At 37.3% G+C, this 25,220-nt stretch overlaps 1 protein-coding gene across 1 annotated transcript in view; it reads right to left on the reverse strand.

Moving 5' to 3' along the window:
* Dhpr (dihydropteridine reductase) overlaps positions 1-25,220 on the reverse strand; it is a 100,713-nt gene that overhangs the window by 44,660 nt on the left and 30,833 nt on the right. Inside the window, exon 3 of the mRNA XM_090393117.1 lies at positions 21,369-21,509. Coding sequence (XP_090249243.1) covers positions 21,369-21,509 — 141 coding nt within the window. The remainder of the gene's footprint in view (positions 1-21,368; positions 21,510-25,220) is intronic.

Genomic DNA, 25,220 nt, shown 5'->3' on the forward strand with positions numbered 1-25,220 from the left:
TGGAACTACAAAGGTACAAAGTGCAATAAGCTCCAGGACTACTACTACTCTTTCCCATGATGACTATTCCTTTCATTCTTCTGACCCAAACACCTGCACTGAGTGAATCACAAAAATCATCCACATTGGGTTAAATTCATTCATCTGTCATTCCATACAAAATTTCTGTCCACTCCAAGCTCTGGTTCAACAGATATATGAAAGCAATCGAAGGGGGGGGGGGAAACACTCAAATTACTGCACGTAGCTTGCAACAAGAACCCAAGCTTTATGCTCAACCTATGCAGAAGCAAGCAACGTAAATCAACTATCAGAAAATCCATATCTAACTTCATAAAGAAGAATAGCAGAAAACTTCTCTTATTCAAATGGTAGCTGTGCCTTCTGATCCCTTACAAAAGCCATCGGATGCAACTTCTGTTCAACTGCACTCCCACCTCTCATCCATTCAGATGGTACCACTGTTACAGCACCCAAAGAAAAAGCTGACCTCCCAGCATCACTCTTTTCCTCTAAATCCTTCATAGATGAAGGCAAATCGTCTCCTGCCATACCAGCAACTAAGCACCATATGCTTTCTGTGGCTTTTCAGCAGAAAGACAAGATTAGACAATCTGAACACTATAAAATCATCTGGTTCCAATGGCATCTCTCCTATTGTACTCAAACATTATGCTCCAGAGCTAACACCTATTCTCTATCATCTCTTCAATCTTCTATACTAAGTTAGCACCTATCCCATCTCATGGAAACTAACATATATCCAATCCATTCCAAAAAAGGGAGACAAAAGTTTACCATCTAACTATTGACCAATTGCCATCACCTCAATCCTCTCCAGAATAATGGAGAAAGTTATCAGTGGTCAACTTCACTACTAGAAGCTCATCAGTTAATCAGTGACTACCTGTATGGATTCCACCAATCTATGGCTGATATCTTAGCCTACATAACTCACCATTGGACACATGCCATTAAAAGGTTTGGAGAAAAGTGTGCTGTTGCTCTTAACATTTCCAAGGCTTTTGATCATGATTAGCATCAAGACCTGCTTTCTTTCAGTCTACCTGCAACCCTCTGTAACAGATAGCCAGCTTCCTCTCTGATTATTCCCTGCATGCCATAGTGGAGGTTATCCGAGCTTTGCCACCAATGCAGGAGTGCCTCAGGGCTCCGTTCTCTTCTATCCTCTTTCTGTTATACATAAATGACTTACTCTTGATTCTTGTTGAGAGGCTTATACGCTGGTTAGACATGATAACTAATATTTAAGGAATTGACAGCGTATACTGGAAATATAGATTAAATAAACTTTAATATACACTTTCCGATATTTCGGCGAACGTCACGTTGCCATCTTCTTGGGAACTTACTAAAAAGACACGTGCACACAAGTACTAATAACAGCAAATGAGACTGAAGCTAGGAAGCTAGCGTTTTCCTAAAGTCCTGATGGTGCCCCCTGGCGGGCTATATTGGTAGTTCTTGGCCTTTGGGCTGAAGTTCTTCTGATAAAAGTTTCCCAAATTTGGGACAGTTTCATGCATCCAAATTTGTTGAGGTTTGGCATGTTCCTAAGGGCCGAGGCTGATTCCATGAATAGTCTTTCATACTTGAACTTGCTGCGGTGTATTACTGTGGCTTTCTTCCATCTTATTCTGTGGCGAGTATCCAGAGCGTGGTCTGCAAGCCCAGAGTGGCTGTACTGGTGAAATCGGATGTAATCCTTGTGTTCCGAGATTCTGATATTTGCTGTCCTGCCTGTTTGGCCAAAGTAGGACAGTTTACAGCTGCAAGGGACCTGGTATACACCAGGTAGGTCTAGGGGAAGTGGTTGGTCTTTGGTGGAGCGGATAAGGGATGCCAGTTTTCTGTGTGGTTTGTAACAGGTGGTCAAGTCATGTTTTTTTAAGATTTTATTGATTTTTTTCCGAGGTGCCTCTGATGTAGGGAATAGTGATGGATTTAGAGTAATCTTTTTTGTGAAGGGGAGGGGGTGGTGGGTTGTGGATAACTGGGTTAAGTATTTTTTGGATTTTTTGGAGGGGGTAGCCGTTGGCTGAGAAAGTGTCACGGATGTGATTTAGTTCAGTGGTTAGGGCTTGATCATTAGAACAGATTATTTTTGCCCTGTTGAATAATGTTTTAATAACTCCATATTGTTGTGAGGGGGGGGGGGATTGTTGGTGAATGTATCTGCCTGTATGGGTGGGTTTTCTATAAACCCACTATAGAAAACCCACCCATACAGGCAGATACATTCACCAACAATCCCACCACCCCCCCTCACAACAATATGGAGTTATTAAAACATTATTTAACAGGGCAAAAATAATCTGTTCTAATGATCAAGCCCTAACCACTGAACTAAATCACATCCGTGACACTTTCTCAGCCAACGGCTACCCCCTCCAAAAAATCCAAAAAATACTTAACCCAGTTATCCACAACCCACCACCCCCTCCCCTTCACAAAAAAGATTACTCTAAATCCATCACTATTCCCTACATCAGAGGCACCTCGGAAAAAATCAATAAAATCTTAAAAAAACATGACTTGACCACCTGTTACAAACCACACAGAAAACTGGCATCCCTTATCCGCTCCACCAAAGACCAACCACTTCCCCTAGACCTACCTGGTGTATACCAGGTCCCTTGCAGCTGTAAACTGTCCTACTTTGGCCAAACAGGCAGGACAGCAAATATCAGAATCTCGGAACACAAGGATTACATCCGATTTCACCAGTACAGCCATTCTGGGCTTGCAGACCACGCTCTGGATACTCGCCACAGAATAAGATGGAAGAAAGCCACAGTAATACACCGCAGCAAGTTCAAGTATGAAAGACTATTCATGGAATCAGCCTCGGCCCTTAGGAACATGCCAAACCTCAACAAATTTGGATGCATGAAACTGCCCCAAATTTGGGAAACTTTTATCAGAAGAACTTCAGCCCAAAAGCCAAGAACTACCAATATAGCCCGCCAGGGGGCACCATCAGGACTTTAGGAAAACGCTAGCTTCCTAGCTTCAGTCTCATTTGCTGTTATTAGTACTTGTGTGCACGTGTCTTTTTAGTAAGTTCCCAAGAAGATGGCAACGTGACGTTCGCCGAAATATCGGAAATTGTATATTAAAGTTTATTTAATCTATATTTCAGTATACGCTGTCAATTCCTTAAATATTAGTTATCATGACTTACTCTTGAATTACTACAAATCCTATGCCTAGATATGCTGATGATAGCACTCTTCATTCATCTACTCATTGACAAACCATGTAATTCTCAGACATCCCTTATATCAAGGTCATCTGTTACCAGTGCCTTAAACACCGATTTTGAAGTGGGGCAAGGATACCTAGTGACCTTCAATGCCATCAAAATGTACTCCTGCCTTTTCTCTCACAAAAGAGATCTCAGCTCACCTTCCGTCATTCTCAGTAATACACGCACATCAAACAGGATGAGCGCTACCTCTCCTTGGACTGACATTTACCTCCAAACTCTCTTGGTACAAACATATTACATCAATAACTTCCTCAGCTTCTTAAAATAAAAAAGGCATTCTTTTCCATTCATGAAGCTATTTTATGTCCACCTGGCTACTAACCCTATACAAATCTCAAATCTGCCCATTCTTAGAATACTATTCACACATTTGGGATGATGCACCTAAAACCTCCTTAAAAATTTTTGATGCTGTCCACAGTATCTCCTAAGTTCACTTCAACTTCTATCTCACAGATACAGTGTTTCAGCTCTATCTTCTACAGGTACTTCCATGGTCACTGCTTCAGTGAATTGGCAAACGTTTATCTACTGTTAAGCCTGTTAAAAAAAAGAGCAACAGTTGTCCAACATCCCTTTACAGTACAACTGCAAACACATCGAACCTGCTTCTCTTCCTCATTTATTCCATCTACCTCTGTCCTCTGGAACAGCCTTCCCCATGATGTGTTCCCCAACAATTTCAACATACAGCTCTTTAAGAAGAAAGTCAATAGTTTCTTCTTTCTGCACCTCTCACTCATGTGCTATAGGTTCTTTTACCTCTCATGTGTTGGATAAAAAATAAAGGGCAGTCTGGTTGATAAATGACACTTCTCTTACTCTCTTCAGCCACTTTTCCCATAGAAAATCAGTTCCTGTGTTGTGTCTCTTCTACAGATATTTCCATAGCCATTGTTCAGTAGAACTAGTATCCATTATGCCTCCCATTTCTACTAGATCTGTTCAGCAGCTGCTACAGCTGCTGAACATCCCTTAACAGTCAAACTGCATACTCACCAAACCTGCTACTTCCAGTTATCTTTCATTTTTCCATCTCAATTCTTGGACAGCATTCCCCACAAAGTACTTCCAAAAGACTACAATCTCCAATGAATATCAACAGATTACTCTATTCCTGATCCACAGGGTCAGGAATAGAGTAATCATGTGTGGGAAAAAAAAAAATCCTGGAATAAACTTCACAACAAAGGGAGAAAAGGAAACAACTATCTTTCCTCAATATCCTAATCACAAAAAATCCCACTAGTACTCTCGTATATTCATTTCTTCATAAGCCCATGCATATTCACGCTGCTTTCAGGTGACCTACAGTAGGCTCATTATATAGCCTAGTGTTCTTATACATTCTCAGGTTAGTTTTAAGGATAAAAAAAAAGGAGGTAAAACAACTCTTTATCTTTGCATTTTTTATCCTTTTTATATAGAGGGAGGAAAATTCTATATTAGACAATCTCAACTTTGGTTGAAAAATCTCTTTTATTCTGAATTAAAGTTTTCCACCAGCAATTAGAATCAAACCCCAATCTTTTCCCACCAAAGGATACATATTGTGCCATCCATCTGAATGCACTATGGAGGTGCTTAGACATACATAGAGAGAGATGCATCCCACTATCCTGCTCAAAAAAAAAAGTTTTCAGCTTTTAGGACTGACTGACTGCCATTAGGATTGGCTCTACATAGGCTGAACACACACACACAAGAATAATGTGATATAGGTTTTTCAGCATTTCATGTGGGGGGGGAGGCTGATATTAAAAATCCAGTAAATTGCTAAAAGAGAAAGAAATCCACTCCTCTACTTCCTCAAACTAAAAAGATAAACTGACATTTCCTGCCTTACATATAAGGCAATACTGACTAAACAACACTGCTACTAAACTACACAGCATCAAAACTATTTTTAATAAATCTCAGTCCATTAGATATAGACTCAAGCCCCACCTTTCATAAGAATTTATAGCATTTCATGTCAGTACAGATCTCAGTATTTTGGACAAACAGGAAAGACTACTCTTCTGAGAATAAATGAAAAAAATAAATTGAAAACAGACAATATTAAAAAATCTGGACAGGCTCACCATTCCAACAAGCAGAATTTCTTTATGTAGAAGTAAATCCAATTACTGTACAGATCCCATTTTAAATCCCATAGTCTTCCTGAAAACAGCATAATTACTCCAAACTGATGATCTCATTCCAAATGAGATTTGAGAGAGAGAGATTTATCAAGGCTTCAAACTCAATCAGCACACAGACATGATGTTGACCCACTGCATAGGAACAACTGTGCATGCTTTAAGAGTTCAGTTCAAAGTATACATGATCCTTCTGCACAGAGGTTATTTCATTACATGTTTCTCAGTTAAGAAGGTACTATAAATTACTTGAAATTACCAGCTTAAGTCTCTGGAAAAGCATCATCATCATCAAATTCCTGCCATGTACCCTCAAGGGGTGTACAGGATATGACAGTACTACATGAAAAAATTACATCATTACTAACTTCCTATCTACAATTTTCCTTCAAATCAGTCTGTTACTTGTCAAGACTCCAACATTATCAGATCTTATATTTCTATCGTCTAAGGCACTTTGTACCGTATCAATCCACCTATATCTTGGTCTTCCTCTGGGTCGTTTTCCTGCCAACCTGGCAGAGAACACTTGTTTTGCTAATCTTTCCTCTCCCATTCTATTTAAGTGACCATACCATCTGAGATTAGCTCTGCTAACGCATTCTTGGATGCTGACAATGTCAAGTTCTTTCCTAATATCCTCATTTTTAATATGATATTGCCATTGATGCCATCTGTTCACGCCTCTAATCTTTCTCAGGACTCTCATATCTGCAGTCTCTAGTCTTTGGTCAAGTGTTTTACTTCTGACCCACCTCTCAGATCCATAAGTTAAAATTGGTTTGAACACAGTCTTGTATACAGCTAATTTAGTGTTCCGACTAATTTCTTTCTTATTCCATATGAATTTATTCAATTGACTTCCCACGATACCAGCTTTGCTGATTCTGTTGTCTATTTCTATATTTAGTTTACCATCTTCAGTAAAAATTGGAAAAGCAGTGAATATAATTAATTAATAAAATTTTGATATATTCTATTGCAAATATCAATTCCAAAAACTATACAGTATGATGTCCATGCAGTCAAAGTTTGTACGAGAAGTGAATAAATGTTTGTAGAGAAACAAACATTTAAGTACTAGCGAATTATATCATAACCATCAATTATTTTCTAGTGTATATCTGCACTTATGTAATTAATTTATAAAATTAAATATAGGAGCACTTATGTAATTAATGTATAAAATTTTGATATATTCTATTGTGAATATCAATTCCAAAAATTATACAGTATGATCTGCATGCAGTCAAAGTGTGTACAAGAAATGAATAGATCAGCTCTTATATTTTTATCCTCTAAAGCACTCATAACTGCTGCATCCTCATCTATATCTTGGTCATCTTCATTATTCTTCTGTCCTTTTCACTTCAAATAGTGTTTGCTAACCTTTAATTTCCCATTCTGATCAAGAAGTGGACTAGTTCTTTCTCATCCTTGAATTTTACTAATGTCAGAATTCTTTTCCCATTAAACATATGAGGAATGAACTAAGGAGAATTACAAATTTTCATGGAAATGTGCAAAAGAATGGGATGAAATATTTGAAAGAAATACTGAATGATTTGAGAGTAGCAATGTATGAGAATTCAATGATTGAAGGTGTGGTGAATGAAAAGGTGCACAAGGTTTGTTTTTAGGTGGTAGGGTAATTGAAGCATTGGATAAGAAAACTATACGTGCAAAAGAATTCATAATGGTTGGCACAAATGATTTGACTGGTAATAAGGAGAATATGAAGATGGATGTCAGAAGACTGTTAAGGAGAGTGAAAGATAAGTGTGGTAGGTAAGATAGTCAAGAGGCAAATAGTGACAGTGGTTTTGAAGAAGTATTGTATGAAGTGGTGGATAGGATGAAAAGTTTAATAGGGTGTTGCTACAGACCTGGTAATGTGGAAGACAGTGAGAAGGAAATGTTTAGGAAAACTGGTCTAGCTAATAAGAAAAGAGTGATCATTATGGGTGATTTGAATTATGGTAATATAGACTGGAATGATGGATACAATGTCTGGAACCAAAGAGAATGTATTTGAGGGACAACTATCTTAAGCAGCAAGTAAGAGAGGCTACATACACGTGGACAGAGGATCTTGGATTATCTTATCAGAAGATATTACTGTAAATGAATTGTCACATCTTCCTCCAGCTGGTGAAAGTGACCATGATGTGATTACTTGAGTGGTGGCTGGCCATATAGGGACTTCTGTAAGAAAGGGTTATATATAGAACTCTAAGGTTTTGTGATTATGAAAAACTGAGGAAGTGGTTTGGAGCAATAGCATGGAATGAAAAATTGTATGGGAAGGAAATCAAGGCTGCTTGATCTCTACTCAGGAACTATCTGGCAGAGGCAATGACAGTGTATTCCAAAGGTCAAGAGATTACATAAGGTAGGTGTAAAATAGATGACTGAAGAAATGAAGCATGCAATCTCGAAGAAAAAGGTATTGTGAAGGTGCAAGATGATATATGGCAATAATCAGTTACATAAGGAGTATGAAGAGCAAGCAAGGAAGGTGATTCACTTGGTAAGGATAGCGAAAGTGTAGTATGAGCAGCAGCAGTTAGCAAATGAGGCTTAGAGAAATCCTAGGAAGTGTTCAATATGCTGCCAGTAGAAGAAAGAATGATTATGAGAGGATAATATTGGTCAGTGATAATGGGAGAATGATAAACACTGAGGAGGATATAGTAGGAATTAAAAGAGCAGTTCATTAAAGTATTTCATCCTTGTGATTGTAACATAATGCATAACTTGAGAGCAGTGAGAATGGGGAGAGGAACTACTGATGGTGAGTGAGCAGGAGATATGAGGAAATGAGTAAACTTGATGTCAACAAAGCTATGGGACTTGATGGTACATCACAGCATGTTTTGAGGTAATGTTCCAGGGAATTGACAACAGCTTGAACTTACCTTTTTAACATGATTCTTAGACTGGCCCAACTTCCAAAGGAGTGGAAAGAGGGCAAAATTGTTCCACTTCATAAATAGGGTGATAAGACTATGGCTTTGAATTACAAACCAATCTGTTTGTCTGGAGTTGTGGTCAAGGTGTTGGAGAAGCTAGTGAGAACAAGGACTGGATTGACAATAGCAGAATTCTCTTTAATGGGCAGCATGGATTTGCTAAAGGAAGATCATGTTTTAGCAATCTGCTTGCTTTATTATAACAAGATGATGAAATCATTGGACATGGGGATGCATATACAGTAGTATATTTAGATTTTGCAAAGGCTTTCGATAAACTGCCAATGACAAGCTATAGTCAAATTGGAACAGATGGGGGGGGGGTAGTAGTTTAGTGCATTCAATTGGAGATTGGCTGTCTGATAGGCATCAGCCGATTGTGTATGGGGAATGGGGGAGATGACATTGAAAGAGACTTAAATGATGATATACAGTTGTTTGCAGATGATGCAAAGTTGGAAGACAGTTATGAGAAGTAGAGCAGATGTTGTAGCCTTGTAGGCCTCGAATAGACTGACTGAATGGGCAAGTGTGTGGGGGAATATCAGCTTGTGTAGCAGTTTAAGGCTTTAACTTTTGGGAAGCACAGATGGGATGCAGAGTGTAGGATCAGTGGGGATATCTTAGAGAATGCATAGAAGATGATGGTGGATAAGGACTTGAAATTTCATGGGCACTTGGCTGAAATTGTGAGGACAACACAGCAAATTATGGAAATGATGTAGAGAACACTGATATGATTCCAATGTATGTTTTGATCAGACTGTATATAGATTACTGTGTACAAATTTGGCTTCCTGGTTTTCAAAAGGATGATGAGTTGCTGGAGAATGTTCTGAGATGATTCACTAAGTCAGTTTCTGGTCAATGGAATGTGGAGTAAGAAAACAGATTGACAGAATGCAAATTACAAAGCCTAGTAGATAGAAAGAAGAGGGGAGGGGGGGGGGCATGATCAAGATATATAAGTTGGTAAGGGTTAATATGACCAGATTAACATGAATGAGATTTTTCACAGAATGGCTGGAGACGGGGGGGGGGGGGGGGGGGGGGGAGAGAACAAGTGATCATACCTGGAAGCAGTATAAAAAAGGTGAGCAGGGGGGGGGAATAGATTTTTTGCATGGAGAGCGGTGAGCGATTGCCTGAAAAAGTGTGGCGAGTGCAGAGACAGTGAATGCCTTTAACACGTTCATTGCCAAGCTGAAAATTGGAATTTCGTGTGGTGGCCAAATTTTTTTTTACTTGATAGCGACGTCCACGCGATAACGCATGATCGGCCGTTTGGTGAGAACTCGCATCACGTGATATCGCATGATTGGCAACGAACGTGTTAAGTCAAGATATGAACTGTGTGCTAGAGTGGGACCTCCTACAATGAGTCTCTTGACTCCATGGAGGTCTGATGATGATAGTAACACCTTTATTTTTTTTTTTTTTTTTTTTTTTTTCATCAATATTCTTCAACTGATGCCATCTGATCATCATCCTCAGGGGTGTACAGGATATTGTGACAGTACTATATGAAAGTACTATACTATTGTGACAGTACTATATGAAAAGTTTACTTCAACAATAACATCCTATTGGCAATTTTCCTCCAAATCAATTCATTAGCTCTCAGGACGCCAGTATTATCAATCTCATTTCAGTCTTCTAAGGCACTTCCCACTGTATCAATCCACCTGGATGTTCCTCTATCTCTGGATCTTTTTTTTTCTGCCATCCTGAAAACAAATGACTGTTTTGCTAACCAATCCTGGGACATTCTTATTTGTGGAGAGCTCAGACATTCTAAACTCTGACAATGAATGCTAAAGGTGTTAGGTTCCATCTTAATATCTTCATTTTTAACGATTCTGCCATGGAAGCCACCTGTTTGCTTTCTTATCCCCCTCAAACTTTTATATCTGTGGTCTCTAGTCTCTGATCAGGTATTTTATTTCTAACCCAGCTCTTAGATTCATTAAGTTAAATGGTTTGAGCACCATCTTGTATACATTTAGTTTTGTGTTATTGATTAATTTCTCTCTTATTCCATACAAATTTATTCAGCTGACTTCCTACCATAGACGCTTTACTAATTCTGTTGTCTATTTCCATATTTAATTTACCATCTTCACAATTGTGCCTAAATATTTTACTTGTTCTGTAGGTTCTCCATTCAAGATTTATTTAATGTTTTCATTAAATGAATCCTGAATCCACAGTCTTTTTATAGCCAATTTTCAGGCTAAATATATTACAGCAGTTATTAAATTTAGTTAAGAAATCCTGCAAACATATAATGATATATTTTAAAATATCCCATTATCTGCAGTAAAGAACTGAGGTGAATATCTCCAATTTTGATATCAAGTGCAATTCCACTTTCCTTCAGTGATACATAAATGATAAATAAGGATGGAGAAAACGTGTACCCTTGTCTCAACTGATTTAACATCAAATGATTTTCTTGTGCCTCCTTCAATTCTAACTGTTGACTTACAATTTGAATACACACTATGCACTGCTTGACATAAAATCCCATTTACACCACATATTTGCAGTATATTTAACAGCTTTTTTTCTTGGCACCTTGTCATATTTTCAGATATACAAACTTAACTACAAATCTTTGTTATTTTCCAATGATTCCTCAATTATTTGTCCTAAAGTGAAAATCTGATCCTGACAACCTCTGTTTGACCAGAAAACCCAGCTTTTCTTCTCCAAGCTTTCCTCCCAGAAATTTTCTTGGCCTCTTCTCAAGTATGCTTGAGAAGAGGAATCTTATGTGGAATATTCAGTAAGGAAATTCCTCTACAATTCTCATAATTCAGTTTTATTTCCCCTTTTATAGACAGGAACCATGAGACTCCAATCAATTGGAATTCTACTTTCTGACCAGGCCTTTTGAATTAATCATCACAGCAAATTAAAACTGAATTATGCCTTTTCATGTTTGAGTTTTGATGCTTTTCCTACCTCAAGTAGATATCTACTCCTGAATCATGAATTGATTAATTTAACAATCTTTCAGATTAAATACTCGAGACATCTAAAATATCATTATCAGTTTTCATGTCACCTTTATGATCTTATTCCTTTTACGAGCTTTTTCAACAGCAGAAAAATTTTTGCCACATTCCTGATATTTCCAAAGTCTTCCCATGACTTTTTCTTTTGTTTAGCTAGTTTTACACACTGCTTTGCTTTCTTACACTTTTCTCTGTATTCTCTCAGAACATATGCACATGCAAACTTATTCCCAGGAACCACTGATATGCTTTTTCTTTTCTTGCACACATGATGGGGTTCTGATTTTTCTATCCTTTTGCAGATTAACTCACCACATGCTTCTCTGACTAAATGAATAAAATGTTTTCTTCAGGATCTGCCACTAAATCACAAAGGCTTGGTTCCTGTTTTCAAACTCTCTCTCGGAATAATATTTGTTTATTTGTGTCTACAGTTCAGTTCTGAAAACCATTCAACTTGGATGCCGTTTAAAGCTTTCTTACACACTTTTTCTTTCAATATATTTTACACTGCTCAAAACTAAATAATAACTGAATGAGATTTCTTTAGTGTCTTTTCTCCATGTGAATCTGTGCATTCACTTTATGATGGAACATGATGTTAGTAATGACTAGTCCATATCCTGAACAAAAAATCCAACAGGTACTTACCAAAATTATTAGCTTTGCCCTTCTTCCAAATTTTCCCAAAAGAAAATATAAGAAATAGTTGTAAAAATGTCACCCGCATAATGAAACCACATGAATGGTGGAAAGTGAAAGTGTAGACACCTACTCACTGCAACAAAAGGCTGTTGTTACAGTGAGTAGGTGTCTTCTAACTTACTGCAGTTGCTTCAATTTGTTTATATTGTTCGTTCTGATATGAAGATAACTGCTGTTAATAGCAAATCAAATAATGTCACAAGATCAGGTGGAAATAATTCCAATGTAAATTATACTTAACAAGAAATTATATTCTTGTTTAATCCTTTTTCCACACACAAGCAAACAAAGTTTGCATGTGAAGTATCTTCATAACTAGGCTGCTTGAATATAGAGGCTGTTGAATTTCCTTCTGACTTCCTTTAGGATGGATGTATTGCTATGCATTATAGGAAGGGCTACCACCCAGAATGGTTTTGGCTTACTGAAGTCTTCTCAACCTTGGTATCTTCCTTGGTCCGACTTCAACTGATGAGACTTCAAAGGTCAAAACCAGTCTGGGTACTGGCCCTTCATATGCATAGCATATACATGTCTGAAAGGAAATGTGCCATGAATTATGGGATATTAAGACAACTGATGTGAAGTAACCAGCTCTATATACAAGTAGCCTAGTAATGAAGATAATTCACGTGCAATCTTTGTTTGCTTATGCTTGGATAAAGGATTAAACAAGAATATAATTTCTTGTTAAGTATAATTTACTTTAACCAAGTGAAAGAAAGTAGGCACCATCGAAGAGACAGGAACCTCACCACAAATCATCCATAGTAAACCATGAAACAAAAAACCATGTTGGATTTAAGCGACAACAAGGTTGTACTCCTAGCAACTTTTGTCTCCTAGAAACATTACAGGGAAGAAGAGAAAGAAACTGGGGAATATAAGACAGATACTATGAAAATAGCATATGAAGAAGATACCTTACACCCTTCAGGAAGGGTATCTCTTGATCTTTCATGTCTGAAAACCAAGAATCTTCTCTTAAGGCTCGCAAGGACCTTATATTGAAGCTGGGAAATTAAATACCCTTATAAGAGAACTAGAAACAAAATTGGCACATTGCTGGTATCAGTGAAGTCAAATGGACTAATTGTGGAAAAATAAACAAAAAGTCATTCAATTATACATTCATGCAGAGACAGTCATAAGAATGGAACAGCATTTGTACTAAAAAATAAGATTGCCCAATCCTTACTTGGATTTTGGCCCATAAGTGACAGAGCAATTGCATTAAAAATTGCAGCCCAACCTTTTAATATTTTTCTTGTCCAAATATATGCACCCACTTCTGATTACCCAGATGAAGATGTAGAACACTTCTATGAAGACATTCAAAATGCATTTAACAATGCCAAATCAGATGACATAACTATCGTAATGGGAAATCTAAATGCTAAAGTAGGCTCAGAAAAGATCTCTTTCTGCAGAGGAGAAAGATTAATACATTCTGTGAAGAAAATAATCTGATAATAGCAAATACTTTATTTAGCCAACCTCCTGGAAGACTTCACACATGGAAAAGCCCTGAAGACAGCTATAGGAACCAGACTGACTATATAATGATTAAAAAAGATTCCAGAATGACATCTTAAAAGCCAAAATATACCCAGGGCTGATATTGGATCAGACGACAACCCTGTCATCATCAAAGAAGCAATAAAATTAAAGAAAACAACGAAATCTCTACACATAGAAAAATATGATCTTGGCTCCCTTAAAAATCAAGAAATACAAGATAATTTTTTTTAAAGGAACTGGCACAATCCACTGCTGTTAAAGCTCCTGATTCCATCAAGTATTCTTGTCCTGAAAATTAGATTGAGGAAATAAATGGCAGAAATTTAAAGAGGGCATAAAAAAGGCAGTAAAACAAACAATTCCCAAATTTGAGAAGATGAGTAAACCCTGAATGAATGACAAGATACTGAAAATGATAGAGGAAAGAAAGAAATGAAAAAATTGTCCTGAATACAAGAACTTAAACAAGGAGATCAGGAAAGAATGCAAAATTGCAGAACTATGACTTAACAACAAATGCGAGGAAATGAATTTTTGAACAAAAAATACAAAACCAGAGAACTCCACGAAACAGTTATCGAGCTAAGTAGCAAATCTGGGAAAAGGGGGTAGGCTCTCATTACCACCCTCTTATCTGCCTCACCAACTTTATATCCATCCCCATGTGCTACAGTTTATTGATTAGAATTCCATTCAGCATCCTGTCAAAGGCTTTTGCAAAGTCCAGCAGTATCACTGTAAACCCATTACCTTTATCCAACTCAGATGTCACTGTATTACAAAACATGAGCAAGTTATGAGGCAATACGTATCCTTCACAAAACCATGTTGCCACTACTCCCTCCCCATATACAGTATCTCATTTCCATCTATCCATTCTTGTATTTTGCTCTTGATCAACTTCTCCAGTACCTTGACGACTCCTGATATGCTGATCGGTCAGTAATTTGCTACATCAGTCTTGGGGTCTCCTTTATGCAATAGAATTATTTCCCCCTCTTTCCATCCCCTTGGGACTAACCCCAAGCCAACACTTAGATTAAACAATATGGTCAAAACACACTGACAATTCCCTAGCACCTTCACATAAACCTTGAGCTGGTAAACCATCTAATCCCATAGCTGTATTCACATCAAGGTCCTGTAACACACTATGCACTTCCATTTCATTTACCTCAGTTTCCACAAGTCTTTGCTTATCTCGTTACAGCAATATCTCCATCTGGATGATATACTATTGCAAAGTGTTCACTTAGTAATTCTATTGTTTCAAATGATTCAGTTACCACCTTATCATCAGCATTCATTAAAATTGTCAAACATTCTTCCTTTAACTTGCAACATATTGAAAGTACTGTTTGGGATTATCTTTGACCTGTACTGCTAATTTCCTTTCATACTTTGCTTTTGCCTTTCTTGCTACATTACTTACCCTTCTGGTCAGTGTTCTGTACTGCTCATGTGCCTGCTGGTCACTTTTTCCCTTGAATTCCCTCCACAATTTTTTTTTTTTTTTTTTTTGTTTTGTAACTCCAGCTTAATGATGATATTCATCCATTTAAAATCCACTTGATTTATTTCCTGACTTTAGGTATGCAATCTGCTATTACTTCCCTCAAACATTCCTTGATCACTTCCCATGCACTATCAACATCCAACCCTTGCAGTTTCACATGCCATGGCACTGATCCAAACGATCTCCTAAGCTTGTCATACTTGCCAGCCCTCTAATTCCACATAAATCCCCCTCTTAACTGAAAATTCCATACATTTACCATATCCCAGGCCAAGACCACATGATTACTCTTACCAATCGGTAACAGTATGGTCATATTGGTTATAAACAAATTCGCTGATGCAATTACTAGGATCTAGCACTCTCAAACCTCTAGTATATGCCATCACATGCTGCCTCAGATAACTGTTCTTTAGTAACTGCATAAATTCCATTTCCTTCCTCCCATGTGTCCTCTCCTGTTTCCAATCTATGTTCCCATAGTCAGATTTATTGTTTCCCCTCTTTATCAACATTCCATTATCTGACACTGTTAATTTACTATATGATGATAACCCTCCTGATATTCCAAGGAGATTTATCCTGTTATAGAATCAGGATATTTCAACTTGAAATACAAGATCTATAGACAAGTTGAAGGCACAGCCATAGGTAGTCCCCTGTCTCCTTTGGCAAATTATTTTTTGAACCATCTGGAAGATACCTTGTTCTCATCCATTCATCCCCAGTCCTCTCATTGGTTTCGTTATGTTGATGATGTTTTTGCTGTTTGGCCTCGTTCTGAAAATGAACTTGCCACTTTCCTAAAACAGATCAATAGCCTTCATTCATGCATTCAATTCACCATGGACAAAGAAAAGGCTGGTAGTTTACCATTCTTGGACATCCTTCTTACATGAAGGGCTCCAATAATTTATCAACCTGTGTTTATCGAAAACCTACCTTTACTGGCAGATATATTCGTCAAAAGTCTGCTCATCACACCTCTCAAAAAATTGGCGTTATCAAGTCTTTAATTAATAGAGCACATAATGTGTGCTTCTGTCCCTCAAGCTTACAACAAGAACCTCTCACTATCAAAACTTTAATGGAATTTAATGATTACAACCCTAATCGAATCCAGCAGATAATTGACTCCTATATTCTGACACTTCAGGATTCTTCAGACTGTAGCGTTCCTGGTATCTGTGAACCAATTGGTAGAATTTTGAAGAAGTATTGTAAAATCTCTCGCAAATAATTAAACTTTGTCAATTTTTTGCATTTGATTTTTCAAGGTTTTCTAAATATTTTGAACTCTTGAAAATATGTACTTAAAATAATGTTATAATTATGCTGTAAAAGTGCATGTACGTTAGCTTGTATGTACAGCTATAAGTAGTGATTAAGCCAGATTAGCGATAATTATTATTATTATTATTATTATTCAGGCCTCCAAGGAGTCAAAAGACTCATCGAGGGAGGTCCTTCCTAAGACATAAAGTCTGTCAAGACTCATCGAGGGGAGGTCCCCCCCCCCCCCCTGAGAAACACAAAGTCTATCATACCACTCTTTAAACTCACTGACCGTTCTCGCTCCCACCACTCCATCAGGCAATGCATTCCACGGCTCAACCACATTCCACACAAAGAAACCACTCCTTACCCTCTTGCTCACAGTTTCCTTTCGTAACTTCCAGGGATGGCCTCTTGTCATCACTCCTTCCCACTGTTCAACCAAGCGAAAGAACTCCCCAGTGTCAACCCTGTAACTACCTCTCAACAGTTTAAAAGTCTCAATTATATCACCTCTCCTTCTTCTATCCACCAAACTCTGCAGTCCACATTCTCTCAGCCGATCCTCATAACTATCCTTGTACAGTCCTGAAACCATCTTTATCATCCGTCTTTGTATCCTTTCCACAGTTAATAGTTAATTTATCCCCTTCAAATCCTGGGGACCAAATCTGAGAACAATAGTCCAAGTGTGGTCTGATCAGAGACTTATACAACGGAATGATAACCCTCTTATCTCTACAGGTCAGTGTCCTTCTCATAATAGCAGCAATCCACTGTGTTACCTTCACCACCTTTGCAATATGTCCCCTAAACTTCAGGTTTCTATCAATCATCAACCCCAGATCTCTTGTCTCCCCTACTTCCTCCAGTATAACTCCTCCCATAGAGTATGCAGCATCCCATCGATATTTCCCAAACCTCAAGACCTTACATTTTGCTGCATTAAACTGAAACCCCTATTCATTTGCCCATCTATCTAGCTTATTTAAATCCTCTCGCAGGGCTACCACATCTGCACTATTACTAATAATCCTTCCCAGCTTCGCATCATCCGCAAACAACTAAAAATCCCCCTGCAATCCACTGACAGTGTCATTGATATAAAGGTTAAACAATATAGGTCCTAGTACTGAACCCTGTGGGACCCCACTTGTAACCCTCTGCCTCCTGGAAACTGCTCCACCATACACAACTCTCTGATACCTATCAGACAGTCAATCCTGAATCCAGTTGACCAATCTGACATCCAGACCCATGTGCTGCAACTTAAATATCAGCTTATCATGTAGCACCCTGACAAATGCCTTCGCTAAGTCTAAGAAAATTGCAGTATATGCCTTTCCCTCATCTAATGTTCTTGTAACTTTATTATAAAAGGCTAGCATATTGCTAAAACAAGAGCTCCCTTTCACAAATCCATGTTGACTCTCACAGATAACATTACCCTCATCTGCCCAATGCTATATACGGTCACTGACTACTTTCTCCAAGATCTTAACAACTACTGATGACACACAAACTGGCCAATAATTAGACACTTCCAGTCTGTTACCACCCTTATGCAATGGCACTATCTTACCTTCCTTCCATTCCCTGGGCACCTTTCCCGTAGCCAGACTTTCACTGAAAAGCCACGTTAAAGGCACTGTCAATTCCCTAGCACATTCTCTCAAAACTCGTGGTGAAATACCATCCAGTGCCACAGCTTTACTGACATCCAGAGTACTCAGTATCTGAAACACACTCTCCTCCTGTACTTCTAAACCTCGAACCAGCCCTATCCCTCTAGCATTAAAACTGACTCCTCTAGGATGAAATACTCCAATAAAGTGTTCATTGAACAATTCCACTATGTCCTCTGCATCAGTCACTCTATTCCCATTTTTATCCCACAATATCATTCTTCCACAGTCGTTTCTCCTCCTACTGGCCACATAGCTAAAAAATTCCCTAGGATTTTCTTTGGATCTTAGGGCCAATCTCCTCTCATATTCCAGTTTCGCTTTCCTTACCACACTAGTCACTCTTCTGGCCTGTGTCTTATATTCCTCATGCATCTCTTCACCTGTCTCCTTATATCTCCTCCATTGCCTTTTTTTCGCATGCAATTCCTGTTTAATATTGTTTGTCATCCACTTTACTCCAAATTGCGTCCTCTTCTTCACTCGTGGTATACAACTTACCATTGCTGATAACAAATATTCTTTCACAATTTCCCACGCACTAGTGATATCCCAGCCTTCCAATTCCTCCCTCAATGAAACTTCCCGAAGTTGACGTCTAAGACTATTATAATCACCTGCCTTATAATTCCACATAAGTTCCTGTCTCTTTGATACTCCTGCATGGCTATTCATTTTCCAAGTCAAAACCATTGGTCACTCTCTCCAACTGGTAGGAGAGATGTCATCTCGGTTATTATCAACTCTTCTGATGCTGTAACCAAATCCAAAACTCTTGAACCTCTTGTTCCCTCTGTTACATGTTGCCTAAGACATTTGTCCCTCAAGAATTCTAGAAATTCCATTCCCCTATTGCTACATGCATCTTCCTCTCCCCAATTTATACTACTGTAGTTAAAATCTCCCATAACAATCATTCTTCTTGCACTTGCCAAACTCAACCATCTATCCATATAATGAAACCATATAATGAAATATCAACCATAGGTCGCAAGGTCAAGTGATGGTAACAGAAGGGACAACAATGATGTCATTACACTAAAGGCTAATCCTGAAAAGCACATCAAATAGAACAAAAAAAACTAGATACTGCAAAAGGAGATTGTAGCTCTTGGCTAAGCCTTTGCTTTTTTTTTTTCTCGTCTCCAAGGCATTTCTCTCGTTGATGGCTTTCAAGTTTACGTCTCCAGGTAGTCTGTACCCAGTGTTGTCCGGTCAGTAAGAACAGAATAATTATCCGGTCAATTGTTCCAATGAAGTTCCCGTGACGGATGAACATGCTATGAGGATGTAGTTACCCGAAAGCTTTGCGGTACAATAGGGTACAATACACATAAATAAAACAAAGTCATAAATAAAACAAATTCGCCAAGTTCCACACAAAGTTTTCGACAGAGAAAATTTCTATAAAGAGACCACCAGTGTAGTCCAAGCAGCAAAAATCAACCAGGAAGAAGATGCTACAATCTTGATGAAGTTTGTTGTATCTTATTTGTGTTGTATCTATATTCAAGGAAAATGTAAGTAAGCACTGTTTTGTAATTGTTAAGAAAGCATAACTCTGAATTGTATCTGTGCTTACAAGAAATTGTTTATAAGCAGGTGGCAACTAACTCACAGTCTTTGTGGGACGATTATATGTTAATGTTTGTTTAGATAACGAATATGTACTTAGTTTAAGAAAGGGAACAGTATTATTAAGGAAATGTATGCAGCTAGGCAGTAATTAGGTTATAGTCTTTGAGGAAAGATTTTTATGTTAAACTGTATATGCAGTGGAGAAATATGTGCATGGTTATGACATAGGAGACAATTACATGTTTATGTCTAACTAGTTAACTTAGCATTGAGTGCACTGCGAGTTTTGTTGTACTAACTGCATTCCATTTAATAATTGTATAAAAAATTACTGAGAAGTTAGCTCACTTAAAACAGTTGAATGAGCTAACTTCTCAGTAAATTTTTTTATGTGTATTGTACCTATTGTTCTAGCTCAAAATAAATGTTTTGTAACTACCTGGCCTGTTCTTTAGCCAATGCACTATCCCCAAAAAAAATCCTGCATGCAAATTCAATTTTTAGCAGTCACGACTTGCATAAGGGAAAATCTGTGTATAGTTAATGATGCCTGTTTTTTTCACCTTTCAAACTAACTTAATTCAATTAGATGGCACAGTCATAAATAAAACACATTTTTCTAATTGATTAGTGCGAAAGTTGGTAAACTGCATGTATTTAAACAGGCTGATAACCTTAGGTCTGTTTAAGGGCACTGGGGACAGAAATCAATTGTGGTAGAATAATTAAAACTTAAACAGATTGACCAAATAAATAAAATTAATTAAGCATAATAATAATATTTTTACAGTATCACTTATTCTCACATATTTCCCTATCAACAAATTTCTCATCTCTTACCTCTATCATTAGCTGGCATTTACCAAATACCTTGTGAATGTAATCTGAATACTTTGGGCAGACAGGCCATTCTGTGGAAAAAAGAATTTATGAACATCAAAATTATATTGAATATGTGAAACCTCAAAAGTCTGGTCTAACACTAAACACAGTATCCGATGGGATAAAGCTCATCTTCTCCATAGAAGCAGTTTTAAATATGAATGCCCTTTCAAAGAAAGTTGTGACGCCCTTTTACACATTGGATAAATCTGAATCAGAATGATTGTCTCTCTTCCCCAAAAGTTTGGGAGATTCTCATTTTATGTAATCATCAAAAATAGTTTTTAATAATATTAATTTCTAGAATGTGGCAACAATTTTTAATTGATAAAACACCAATTGATATATGTACCTTGTATTCCCGTTTCTACAAACTGATTGATATACTGTTATTTTCAATATGAAAGATCTGTACTTTCATTTCATTAATTACCGAGGTTATCATGTAATTTGTTGTTTCTAACCATACATCATTAGTACTAACTATGGGTGAGCTAAGATTATCTAGAAACCTGTTATAGAGACTAAACATACTTTTCAGCCTTTTCTGATCTGTGATAATGCAATAAAATTCATCTACTACCTAAAAACATTTGCAATATTCATATGTACAGCAGAATTCAAACCCATGAAGAGCAGAAATACTATCCAAGGATCAACCAAATTAGGTTGTTTTTCCACATATTTATATATATAGTAATTTCATGAGTTGCTTACCTTAGGATACACTACTGTTTACTTTATCTGTTAGTTAATACTAATTTACTAATGAAACACTTACCTGGTGTCCCCTCTAATGCAGCCTTGGCTCCTGTCAGACAAACCAATCCACCAGTTTTTAAATGTTTGGCAGCAAGATTAGCTGCAATCACTGAAGTCCACACACTTTGCTTCCACACCATATCTGAATTCTTTATCAGATCTTTGTTTTTTCAAATGGAAAAAAAAAATGAAATCATTTATTCCAAAAGGCATGATTTTAATTTAAGAAACTAATGAAACAGCCTTTTCCATTCATAGAAAAATAGCCCTCCACCACCACTTTCTCTCTTTAATAAAAACACAATTCATTACACACACACACACAGTGATGTGAAAATGTCATGAAATGTTTTTTTGTTTTTGTTTTTTAAATTTATGATAATCCTATTCATGAATATTAGAAACTTACAGCACATTAAGTACTATGAACTAAACTATGGCAAAGGACATTAGGGTGAAGATATCTGGCATTGACTAATAAGTCAACAATCAAATATCCATATTATTCACATATTATATTATTCACTACAATTTAGTAGCACCTACCATAATTTCTTACAAACAAAATTTCTGGTATGGACAACATGTATCTACAATGCAGCTGGAAGCTAGTTTAATAATAATGATATCATCCAGATATTTCACAATACACAGAATATAAATCATCATCAGGGTAAAGTAACAAGAGAGTGAACATTCAAAAATAACAGAATCTAATTACAGAGCCTCCACCGCTCAGTCATGATCAAAGATGACCTTGGATGGAAAGACCTAGGTTGAAATACTGTCAAGGAGGCAAAGAACCATAATCAGGACTTTTTTAAGTGAAGATGGGTTAAAAATGGGCTTTTGTTTACCACAAACAAATGTCCATTTTTACTCACCTTCACCAACAAGAGCATTTAATATTTTCAAAGAACTTTGAAAACATTAAATACTCTTGTTGGTAGGTTTTAATATACCAGTATTTAATTTTAAATTAATATAATTCATAGCAAATAAGTTATTAAATAAATATAATAGACAGCAATGTTTTTCCAATGGTTCCAGACACAAAGTATACAGAACATTTGAAACAGGAAGTGATCACTATTTAGTTTTGAGCAGAATAAAATCAAAGTATTTCTTATTAAAAAGAAGAGTGTGTATGAAAGTTTTAAAACAAATCAAAGTTGAGCAGCTTTCAGAGGTGAACTGCAGACTCAGATACACAAACATCATTGAAGAAAAAATGAAAGTTTGAAAACAAGAACCAAACCTTGGAGATTCAATGGCAAATCCTGAAGAAAACAGTGATTGATTCAGCCAGAGAAGCATGTGATGAGATTGTCTATAGAGGTAAAGGAGAGAAAAATCAGAATTCCATGGTGAAATCAGGAAGTTAATGATGCAGTCAAGGAAAAGAAGAAAGCATATCAAAAGTTTCTTTCAAGTAAGTTAGTTTGTGATCTTGGAGAATACAGAGAGAAAAATATAAGAAAGCACTGTATAAAACAAGCTAAAAAAAAATCATGGGAGGACTTTGGTAAGAACATAGAAAATTAGTATCAGGAAGTTGGCAAAATGTTCTGGAGGCTATTGAAGAAGCTTAGAAATAGAGGAAAAAGTACTATAAAAGGAATCAGAGATGATAAAGGTGACATGAATTTCTTCTATTCCAGCTATGGAGACATAGCTGGAATAGAAGAAATTCAACCAGAAATATTCAAATATAGAGCTTTAAGAGTTTTACAGTGGCTGCACTGTATAATTCAGAAGGCCTGGTCAGAAGGTTGAATTCCAGATGATTGGAGCAGAACTCTTATAACTCCCATCTATAAAAAAAGGGAAATAAAACTGAATGTGAGAATTAGAGAGAGATATTTCCATGCTGAGCATTCCTGGTAAGATTTATGAAAGTATACTTGAGAAACAGCTAAGAAAATCAGGTGTGTGACAAGGGTGTGCATTATCTCTACTGTTATTCATTATCTATATGGATCAAATTATGAAAGAAAGTGGTATTAAATCTGATAGCAAAATTGTCAATAGTAATCTGAGTTCTTTACTTTATGCAGATGATGTCATACTTCTGAATGAATCCAGTAGTCTGCAAGATTCCCTGATTAAACTGAATAACTGGTGTAATAAATTTGGTATGAAAATCAGCCATAAAAAAGACAATGACAATGAAATTAGGCAGAAACACTGAAAACATCAACTGTATCCTGAATGGTGAACTGATAGAACAAGATTATGATGAATTTTTAAATTTTATTAAGACATCTTAAAATTTTATGTACATACAAGTTTTGTAATATGCTTGGTTAGTTTCAAAATCTTGAAACTTATGTTGCATTTTTTGGATGTTTTTAGGACTTATTTAATTTTTTCCACACAAGATTCACCTTTCAAATTACCGATACATATTTTACACAGTCTTGCCAGAATTGCATGAGCCTGGCATGAACCAGGCTCATGCAATTGTGCTCTGCACAGTCAACATTTGTGTGTTTATCGAGCGAGAGAGAGAGTGTGTTGTCTAGCTGTATGGGTTAACATGCAGTGGGGACATCATGAGAACTGTGTAGCTATAATAGCACTTCACAAGGTTGGGATGCAGACTCTTATTTTCAACACACTAAAAATACTCAGGATCAGTAGGATATTTGTATTGGACTATTAACCATTATAACGATACAGAAAGTGTATGTAATTGCCAAAGAATAGGTCGACTATGCTGCATCAGAATGCAACAGCTTGAGAGCTGTTAAGACATGCCTCCACTGTAATCCTGTGAGAACGTAGAAAGTGATGTAATGAGAGATGAAAGTTTTGTGGAGAACAATGTCACGATACCAATTGATGACCTGGGTCATCAATTGGTATCGTGGACTGATGGTCAGAGCCTATCATTGTTATACGACAATACTTCTTAACACCAAAATTTATGCAGCAGAGGGTGATAAAATCAAAAGGCACTTCTCTAGCAGCATGTGAACAATAGACACAGAAATATCCTCTTCACAAGGATGAGAAAGAGGTCAAAACCTTTTTATTTTGTAAAGGTGTTGTTCAGGAGGCCGTACCATGCTGGAACCTGAACAACACCTTGTTTTAGGTAGGCAGTGGACCTTCCAACAGGACTCTGCACCTGCACACAAAGTGAGGACCACACAACAGTTGTTGGAGGCGAATGTGCCCAACCACATATTACCATCTGATTGGCCATCTGGAAGTCGCAATCTGAATTCGTTGGACTTTAAATTGTGGTCAGAACTTGAGAGAGTAGCCTGCAAGAAACAACACCCCAGCATCACCAACCTGAAGGTGGATTTGGAGCGAGCAGTGGCAGCATTTCCATTGGAGGTTGTGCGTGATCATCGATATATAGCCTCACATATTTTGAGCATGCATGAAGAGGGTGACATTTTGAACAATGAGTGCTACTCTATGCATGTGGTTTGTATGTGCTGAAAGCTGTAAATGATTTCTTCTTCAAACTTCTGGTTCTGTCCACTGCTGGACGAAGGTCTCCCCCATGATTTTCCAGATCACTCGGTTTTCTGCTTCTCCCATCCATCTCGCTCTTGCAACTTGTTCCAGTTCATCCCTCTACCTTCTTCTCGGTCTTCCTCTTGTTCCATCCATTGGCCTCCACTCTGTTGTTTTACTAGTCCATCTCTCATCATTGCATCTGGCAATATAGCCAGCCCATCTCCACTTAGCCTGTTTAATGTATTTTACAATATCCACGACACCTGTTTGAGATCTTATCCAGATATTTGTATTTTTAGTTAGTCAATTTTAGCATACTTCTTTCCATGCGATGTTGTGTTGTTCTCAGCTTTTTGTTTAGGGCCTCTGTTAAAGTCCATGTTTCTCCTCCATA

Source organism: Typopeltis vanoorti, chromosome 5 (assembly GCF_054136105.1).
Source record: "Typopeltis vanoorti isolate ZY-2024b chromosome 5, IOZ_Tvanoo_1.0, whole genome shotgun sequence".
In the NCBI taxonomy this organism is placed as follows: Eukaryota; Metazoa; Arthropoda; class Arachnida; order Uropygi; family Thelyphonidae; genus Typopeltis; species Typopeltis vanoorti.